Source organism: Hirsutella rhossiliensis, assembly GCF_020360975.1.
Source record: "Hirsutella rhossiliensis strain HR02 chromosome Unknown scaffold00001, whole genome shotgun sequence".
Lineage (NCBI taxonomy): Eukaryota > Fungi > Ascomycota > Sordariomycetes > Hypocreales > Ophiocordycipitaceae > Hirsutella > Hirsutella rhossiliensis.
This window is the reverse complement of record NW_025408667.1, coordinates 5,370,384-5,379,852: the sequence shown is the minus strand read 5'-3', so window position 1 is coordinate 5,379,852 and position 9,469 is coordinate 5,370,384. Positions and strand designations below refer to the sequence as shown.

General features: G+C 45.1%; 1 protein-coding gene across 1 annotated transcript; it reads right to left on the bottom strand.

The window, feature by feature from the left end:
• Positions 1-8,595: 8,595 nt before the first annotated feature.
• On the bottom strand, positions 8,596-9,063 carry HRG_00670 (uncharacterized protein; the record flags this gene model as incomplete). Its single annotated transcript, XM_044859141.1, has 2 exons — positions 8,596-8,739; positions 8,806-9,063. The coding sequence occupies 2 exons, from the start codon at positions 9,061-9,063 to the stop codon at positions 8,596-8,598; spliced, it is 402 nt and encodes a 133-aa protein (XP_044725541.1).
• Positions 9,064-9,469: the final 406 nt, after the last annotated feature.

The window sequence follows — 9,469 nt, the reverse complement described above, 5'->3', positions numbered from 1 at the left end:
TAGTATTTAATAGGTTCCCTTAAAGCCCTAGGCTTTAAGAAAGTCCCTTAGGAACCGTATATAATATAAAAAGGTAAAATTATAGTTTTTCTTCTATATTAATAATATTATTTAGGCCTACTTAAAAGAGGAAGAAGCTACTACTAAGGAGGCTATATAAGGCCTATAATAAAGGTATAAGATAACTAAGCTAGGGGAGCTAAAGTAGTTCCTAAGGATATAAATCTTTTAAAATAGGTCCTAATAGACTATCTAGCTTACCTAGGACGCCTATATTAATAAGGTCGCTTATAAATTCCTCCTTAATTCCCTTAATAAGAAGCTTCCCTTTATTCTTATATTAAATAAAGAGCTTTTACTTAATCCGTCCTTTTAAGCTAGGGAGTAAAAGAAATACTAATATTAATAGAAGGTAAGCTCCTTACTTTTTTTAGCTATTTTTACTAAACCGGATATCTCTTTTATAGTCTCTTAGCTAGTTAGGTATAACTAGAATCCTAGCCCTAGGTATTAAGAAGTAGTAGATAGAGCTATCCTTTATCTTTATTTAATAAGATTATATATTCTATACTTAAAAGGGTAGGGAAGGAAATAAGCTACCGAAATCTTCTTTTATTTAAGCGATTTATCCTTTACGGATAATTTATTAGATAGAAAGAGCTTATAAAGGTATATTATATCCCTTTATAAAAGAACTATTACTTAGAGAGCTTTAAAGTAAGCTACTATTACTATATTAAGTATAGAGGTAGAGCTACTAGCTCTTTTAGAAGCGTTAAAAGAAGCGATTTTCCTTAGCTAGCTACTAATATTTCTATAACTATAAATTCCGACCCCGTTAGCTATAAAATATAATAAAATATAGACTATATAAAGTCTTATAGAAAATAGTAAGTTATCGACCTAGCTATAGTATATTAATATCTACTAGTATTAGTTACGCTAAGAGGCCTAAAGGGGACTTATTTCCGTCTATTAGGTTCTAATAGTATTAATAAAAGCCGACGGTCTTATAAAGCCCTTACTAAAGTAAAAGCTAGCTATCTTTTTATAGTAAATTAAGCTAGAAGACGTTTAAAAGAAGCTATCCTTCAAGGCCCGCCTTAAGAGTCTATAAAAGGAGCTAATAGTACGTATAAGAAGGTAATATCTATAGCTAAAGAAAAGAAAGAGGTTTTTCCCTTTAAAGGGCCCCTTATTTTAATTAGGCTTTTCCTTTTAAAGAAGGCCCCCTTTCTTATAGGACTTTCCTTTCTTTAGGCCCCTATTCCTTAAGTAGGTCTAAAAGAGCCTAGGGACTTAAAAGGACCCTTACTTTCCTTAAGTAAAGGGAGAAGTATAAAGCTAAGAACCTCCTTTATATACTTACTAGCCTAAAGCTATATTAGCTATGCCCTTAAAGGGCAAGCTATAGCTAAGGGGGTATATTATAAAGCGTAGCTTAGTTTTATAGTTCTTAGAGATATCCCTTAGTAAGAGGGACTAAGGAAGCTAAAAACACTTAGTATAAAAGAAGGAAGAAGGAGCTAAAAAGAAGTATTAAAAGGAAGGTAGGGGTAAAAGGGAAAGTAAAAGTAGCGATAGCTTCTTATAAAGGTAGTAAGAGATAAGACGGATATACTAGTAACAGCTTAAAAGGAGGGGAAAACTAATAAAAAGCTTAGTAGTTAAAAGGATATTAGTAGCTTCTTTAAGTAAGATCTTTTTTATTAATTAAGATACTAAACGGGTATAAAGAGGGGCGTTAGATAGAAGAAAGAAGGATAATTAAGGTAATATAATAATTACTCTTTTACTTTAATTACTACCCTTATAAGAATTAAATAGCTTAGCCTTACCTATCTATCCCTTAACTTTTACTTTTACTTTTATATATTTTATATATACTTCTTATATCTTTTTATATAAGAGTTATAATCTTCTTATTATTATCTTTTTATCTAATTTATAGTCTTAAAGTAAAGTTTAATATATTAGTTTTAAGTTTAATTTATTATTTTAGATTAAAGGTAGTTAAAACTAGTTCTTATATAATTATAGTTTTAATATATTTAAAGGCTTTACTAGCTTTATCGTCCTATATAAATCCTTTTTCCTTTTTTATTAGGTTATATAATAGTATTATAATCTTTTTAAAATCTTTTATAAATTATTAGTAGTAATTTATAAATCCTAGGAAACTTTATATATTTTTAATATTCTTTAATATTAGCTATTCTTTAACTAAGTTAATCTTATCTTATTATATTTATATTTCTCTTAGTAAGATTATATATATAAGGAAGTTTACTTTTTATATATAGAACTTACTTTTCTTTAGCTTAACTAGTAACTTTATATTTTAAAGTATATAGAGTACTTTATAGATATATTCCTTATATTCTTCTAAGGTATCTAAGAAGATTAAGATATTATTTAAATATACTACTATAAAGATATCTAAGTATTTAAATAGGATATTATTAATTATTTATTAAAAGGTAGCTAATATATTTATAAGTTTAAATAGTATTACTAGATATTTAAATAGTTTAAAGTTTATTTTAATAGCTATTATTTATTTATATCCCTTTTTTATATATATTAAGTTATAAGCGCCTTTAACATTAAAGGCTATAAACTATTTTTTACTATATAGTCGATCTTATAGTTTTAATATAAGTAGTAATTCTTATAAAGAGAGATATAAAAAGTATATATAAAATATATAAAGATAAAATTAAAAGTAAGGGGTTAAATAAGTAAGGTAGAGATATTTAATTCTTATAAGGGTAGTAATTATAGTAAGAGAGTAATTATTATATTACCTTAATTCTCTTTCTTTTCTTTATCTAACGCCCTTTTTTATACTTATTTAGTATCTTTATTAATAAAGAAGATCTTACTTAAAGAAGCTACTAATATCCTTTTAACTATTAAGCTTCTTATTAGTTTTTCCCCTCCTTTCTAGCCGTTGCTAGTATATCTATCTTATCTCTTACTACCTTTATAAGAAGCTATTACTACTTTTACTTCCCTTCTTACCCCTACCCTCCTCTCTATACCTCCTTTTAGCTCCTTTTTTAAAATCTATTTTTTAGCTTCTTAGGTCCCTCGTACTAAGGGATATCTCTAAGAACTATAAAATTAAGCTATACTTTATAATAGTAATAGTATTTAGTCTTTTATTATAATATTATTAAAGCGTTTATAGTTAATAACTAGTTATAGCTTACTATTTTTCTTTAAAATAAATATAACTAAGTAGCTTACTTTAGATATTAACGTTTATTATATCCCTTTTATAGTATAAGAGTCTTTAACTATTATAGGTTATAGGCTTAGGCTACGGCCTAAGCCGTGTAGTCACGTGCGGAGGGCCGGATCCCGTACGTATATATACGGGCCAGCCGCGCATAGGAGAGCTCTGCATAGCTTATTAACATTATCCTACGGACGGCACCTGCGCGCACGCCTCTGCCTACTCCGTGATAGTATAAGCTATTAATTAATAGATCTAATAGATGTCTCTCCGGAGAGGGCGCCTCCCCCTCGAGGAAGCACTCCGCCCCTCCCCGGACGGATAGGAAGTATCGCAGCTATCCTAGAAGCGATTAGAAGCGCGACGGCTAGCGAGAAGGACGAGGTTCTCGCTACACTAGGGGAGCCGTCGGCGAGACCGGCTTTAACCCCTACGACCTCCGCAACGCCGGTTACGGCGGCGACACCACCGACGAGGAAGCCGCTCCCTTAGCCGACTTAGGACGGTAAGCCGGAGTCCTTTTACTTCTTCCCAGCCGGCTATGACGAAGTTTATAACCGACGAGAAATAGGGCCAAATAGCTATCGCGATATAGCGTGGTATTCGCTCCTCTATACGCTGCCGGAGCCCTAGATACGGCGGATCTCCGGATTCTAGGATAAGGGCGGCCCTAGGGGCAGACGCGACCTATAAGACTTCTTCTAACACCTTATATATACGTTCGGCAACGTGCAGGAGCGGGAGAAGGCGTAAGATAGGCTACGGACCCTTAAGCAGAGAGACGGATAAACCTTTAGCGAATTCCTTCCCGATTTCGAAGAGACGCTCTCACGGGCAGCGGGGACTACGGTATAGGAAGACAGCGCGAAGCTTATATAGCTACGGAATTCGATCACGCCGGCCCTACGGGAGCTGCTTATCCCCGTAATTATACCTACTAACTACGGCGAGTACGTAAGCCGGTTAATAAAGGTGGCTTAGGGCTACGAGCAGACGCCGCGTTTCTAGAAGCTCCGTAAGCGCACGCCGTATAGCGGCGACGGGATCACCGCCCCTCCGTAAGATAAATAACCGGCTGTCGACACGGACGGGGACACCCTAATGTCGGCTACCCGCATAGACCGGGCTAGACGCGGCAAGAAGACGCCGTCGACCACCCCCTATACCGCCCCGCACTCTAAGTAGCGGGCGAAGTAGGTAACGAGCGAGGAAATCGGGAAGAGGAAGGCTAACGGCCGCTGCCTACGTTGCGGAGCATCTACGCACTTTATATTAAAATGCCCCTTCCTTTTAGCTAAGCGGCCCGTAGCGGTTCGAGTAGCAAAGATAGAACCGCTCCTCGCCTTAGACGATAAGGAGGACTCCGCCCCCCTAGGCCCGGAGGAAAAAGAGTAGCTCCGGAGTAAAGACGGGCTCCGGAGCCCTAATTGCTAGCACTAGCAAAGGAGAAGGAAGAATTGTCCGCCCGTATAGAAAAGGAGCCTACTTTAATATAGGTTATAATTAATAACTCCTTGCCCGTTGCCGCCCTTATAGACGAGGGCTGCTAGTGCTACGCCGTAGTTAACGAGGCGCTTGCGCGAGAGATATAAGTGCCGGTAGAAAAGATCGCCCTAAGGCGAGTAAAGGGCGCCTTAGGCGCGATAGAGGGTGCGGTAATTAGGGGCATTACGTAGCTAGCTATAGAGGTCGACGGTTGCTATAAGCTTATCGTGGCCTATATAATCCCCTAACTAGAGTTTCCCCTAATCCTTAGGAAACCCTAGTTATTATATATAGAGTTATACTCGGTTCCGCACTAAAGGAAGCTATAGTTTAGGCCTACGCAACGGTAGGTCCGCTACGACGATAGTTCCGTAGGCGTAGGACTAGGCGTGCGAGCTTTATACTCGGCATAAGAAGTCCTTGCCTCTGTCTTCGTAGGAACCGTGCGACGGGTAGAGCAGGGGCAAGGCCGGGCAGCGGCTAACGCAGCGGTCTACGCAGTTAGCCTAGCGGACATCGATAAGGCCCTCCGGACGAAGAAGCCGAAGTCGCCCTCTAAGCTACGGCAATAGATACCGGAGCGCTTTCACGACCTCCTACCGCTATTCGAGTCCTAGGAAGCGGATAAGCTTAACCCGTATAAGCCGGGGGTAGACTATAGGATCGTACTCCGCACCGATAAGAAGGGGCAGGAACTGCCCGCACCGTTTAGACCGCTATATAGTATATTATACGCGGAGCTGCTAGTGCTAAAGAAGACGCTAAGGGACCTCCTAGATAAGGGTTTTATTTAAGTAAGTAGCTCCGAAGTAAGAGCGCCGGTCCTATTCGTGCGTAAACTAAGGGGCGGGATATAGTTCTATTACGACTATAGGGCCCTAAACGGAATTACGAGGCCGGACCGCTACCCTTTGCCCCTAATCTTAGATACGCTCCGTAACCTTTCGAAGGCGAAGTAGTTTACGAAGCTTAATATAAAATAGGCGTTCTATAAGGTACGGATCTCGGAGGGTAACGAGTAAAAGACAGCGTTCCGTACACGCTACGGCTTATTCGAGTGGCTTATAACGCCCTTCGGCCTCTTAGGAGCGCCCGCTACCTTCTAGCGTTATATTAATAACGTGCTTTAGGACTTCCTCGACGAGTTCGCCTCTATATACGTAGATAATATCCTTATCTATACGAGCGGCTCCTACGAGGACTATATACGGAAAGTACGGAGGGTCCTAGAGCGCCTCTAACTTTATAGGCTCTACCTCGACCCGGATAAGTGCGAATTCGGGGTTAAGAGGGTTAAGTACCTAGGCTTTATTATCTACGTAGGCGTAGGTATATAGGCGGACCCCGCAAAGATCTAGGCGATTCGGGACTAAGCTGCCCTAACCACGTAGATAGGCGTACGGAGCTTCCTTAGGTTCGCGAACTATTATAGGATATTTATTAAGGGCTTCTCCCGTATTATAATGCCCCTAAACGAGATTACCGGGAAGCGGACCGCCTTTCGCTAGGGGCCCGTATAGGAAGGAGCGTTCCGCACGCTTAAGGACCTATTCTCTTAAGCCCTAGTACTACTCTAGTAGGACTTCGACCGGTCTACGTTAGTTAAAGCGGACTATAGCGGCTAGGCACTCGGAGGAACGCTCTCCTAGGAGGTAGACGGGCGGAAGTAACCGGTGGCGTTTTACTCCCGCAAGCTAACCCTAGCGGAGCGGAATTACGCTATTTACGATAAGGAGATGCTAGCGATTATTAGCTACCTCGAGTAATAGTAAGCGGAGCTCTAGAGCTATAAGAGCTTCGAGGTTCTTATAGACTATAGGAACCTCGAGTACTTTATAACTCGCTAGCACCTCTTAGAGCGGCAAGCCCGCTAGGCGGAGTATCTCTTACGCTTTAACTTCTCGATTAAGTACCGCCCCGGGCGGGACTCCGCGGTCCTAGACGCGCTTTCCCGGAGGGATTAGGACCGGCCGACGGGAGCGGACATCGAGGCCCGGGATCTATAGCTTATCCCGTAGGAAGCACTACGGACTTATATAGGAGCTTCCCTAGTAGAGGAAGACGCGGTGCTAGCGAATAAGCTTCCCCCGCGCCCTTGCCTCGGTCCGGCGAGGAGGATAGACCGGCCCGGGGGCGCGCGCGGCGAGAGTGTTCTAAGATAAGGCCCTTCAACGCTTATAGGATAGGATGGCGGCCCTAGACCGCACCTACGAGGGCGTGCGCCGCGCCGTTAAGTCCGGCGCTCGACGCTTAGATCCGAAGCTAAAGCTAAAAGTATAGGTGGCCGACTACTATATCGACCCACGGGGGCATCTACGCTAGCGGGGGAGACTATAGGTACCGGGCGCACCGTATACCACGGAAGCTAAGGAGAAGGAGGGACCGCCGGAGCTAGACGAACGGAACGAGCTCCGAGGGAGGCTGGTCTAACTTATCTATAACTCTAGCGTCGTGGGTCACCTAGGCAGACAGGGCACAGTAGCAGGCCTTACGAGGGACTTTTACTAGCCCCTCCTATAGCACCACGTTCGTCGCTTCCTCCGCAACTGCGATATCTACGGCCGCACGAAGATCTAGAGGGCGCAGCTTAAGGGGCTGCTTAAGTAGCTTCCGGTGCCCGACCGGTTCTACACGCATATATAGATAGACTTTATAACGGACCTCCTACTTATAGAGGGCGGCAACCGCTATATATAGGTAATTAAGGACCGACTTAGTAAGTCTATAGTATTAGAGCCGATACCGTCTATAGATACGGAGTCCTACGTAGAGCGCTTCCTATAGTGCTAGGCCCGCTCGTATAGCTGGCTAGCCTCTATTATAAGCGATAGGGGATCGAATTAGACCAGTCGCTTTTAGCAGCACTTATGCTAGCTACTTTAGATCACGCAGCTGCTTAGCACGGCATATTACCTATAGACCGACGGAGGGCCCGAGAGGGTTAACTAGGAGGCGTAGGCTTACCTACGGGCTATCGTGGCCCGCAACTAAGCAGACTAGGACCGGTGGCTCCCCGCGGCCTAACTTACGTTAAATAGTAGACTATATACCTCTATTAGGATAGCCCCTTTCTTTGCAACGCATAGCTTCGAACTACCCTTACTAGTTCCCTTTGCCGTAGACGTGGCAGCGGAGCAGCATAGCAATTCGTTACTAGAGGGCCGCGCCTCCGCGTTCGTACGAAAGCTATAGGAGACCACGGATTATTGCTAATCCGCGATAGCCGCCGCGGCGCAAGATTAGGAGCGGCACGCCAATAAGATTAGGGCCCTAGCAGACAGGTTCGCGGCAGGAGATAAGGTATAGCTAGACCTCCGTAACTATAGGTCGGCACGACCAAAGAAGAAGCTTAACTAGCTACACGCGAAGTTTACGGTACGGAGGGTTATTAGCCCGTAGGTTATAGAGCTCGATGGTCTCCTAACGGGGGTCTATAATAAGATTAACGTAGACCTCCTTCGCAGAGCCTCCTCTAACCCGCTGCCCGGATAAGAAGCAGCGGACGCCTAACCGCCCGCAATCGAGGTAGAGGGAGAGGACGAGTTCGAGGTCGAAGAGATACGGGCCGCGCGATAGAAAAAGGTCGGCAGGGGGAAACGCCGGGAGGTCCTCGTTAAGTAGCGCGGGTATCTCGACCCTACGTGGGAACCCGCACGTAAGTTTACGGGAACCGCAGCCCTCGATAAGTTCGAAGCCTTATTCGGAACGGTAGACGAGAACGACGGACTAGCGGACCACCGACAGTAGCCCGGGCCAGGACCACGAAGTAGGCAAAGCGGAGTAGGCAGTCACGATAACGCGAGCGCAATTATACGAGCGGAGATAAAAACAGCGTTTATTTCGGGGCGGAGCCCCTAGACTACCTAGACCTACTCCTCGTCCTTATCGTCGTCCTCATCCTCATCCTCGTCGTCCTCCTCCACCTTATTGGCGGCGGCGGCGCTCTCCAGGGCGCTCAGGCGGCCCTCTAGGCCCGCGAGCCAGTCGGCGGCAGCGGGCGGCTCCGGCCTACACTTGGCGTTTATGCTTTGAGAAGTTAGCGGAAAATGGCCACCACGCTCGCTAGGCAGCGGACTTACGGGGGTGGCAGTAGCGGAGGCGGGGGCGGAGGGGCCGGGCGTCACGGCCGGCGGCGGGGACGGCGTCGTCACCCGGAAGGGCGACGTGAGGGCGGCCAGCGCAGCAGAGGCAGAGGCGGCGGCGGTGGGCGCGGTCGCGGGGGCGCGGGCAGGAGCAGCGGCAGCGGCGGAGCCGTCGTCGGCCGTGCCTAGCACGGCGTCGACGAACGACTCCGCACGCTCCGAGAAGGAGGAAGCGGGGGAGGGGGAGGCAGACATGTCTATCGCGGAAGTCAGCATCACGGATTGCGGCCTCCCGCTCTATAGGGCGGAGAACTTACTGGTTGAAGTTGTTGTTGTTAGGGCTATTGTTGCTACTGCGGCTGTTACTGCGAGCACACGTTAATAAAGCGGCCCGCACAGCTAGGAACGAACTAACGCCCCGGGTAGAGCGGAACTCACCTATTGCTGCTACTGCTACGGTTAAAGAAGAAGGAGAAGGAAAGGAAGGAGGAAGGGGGGGATGCCGCCTTATATACCCCTAGGTAGAGGAGGCTGCCTAAGGCCGAGGGGACGGGCAACCTAAGGCTTACGTAGGTCCGGGCCGGCCGCCGGCCACCTAGGGGCGCATATAATAGGTTGCGCCCCTATTCAAACGGCCAGCCGGCCGACAAGTGTGGAGCCC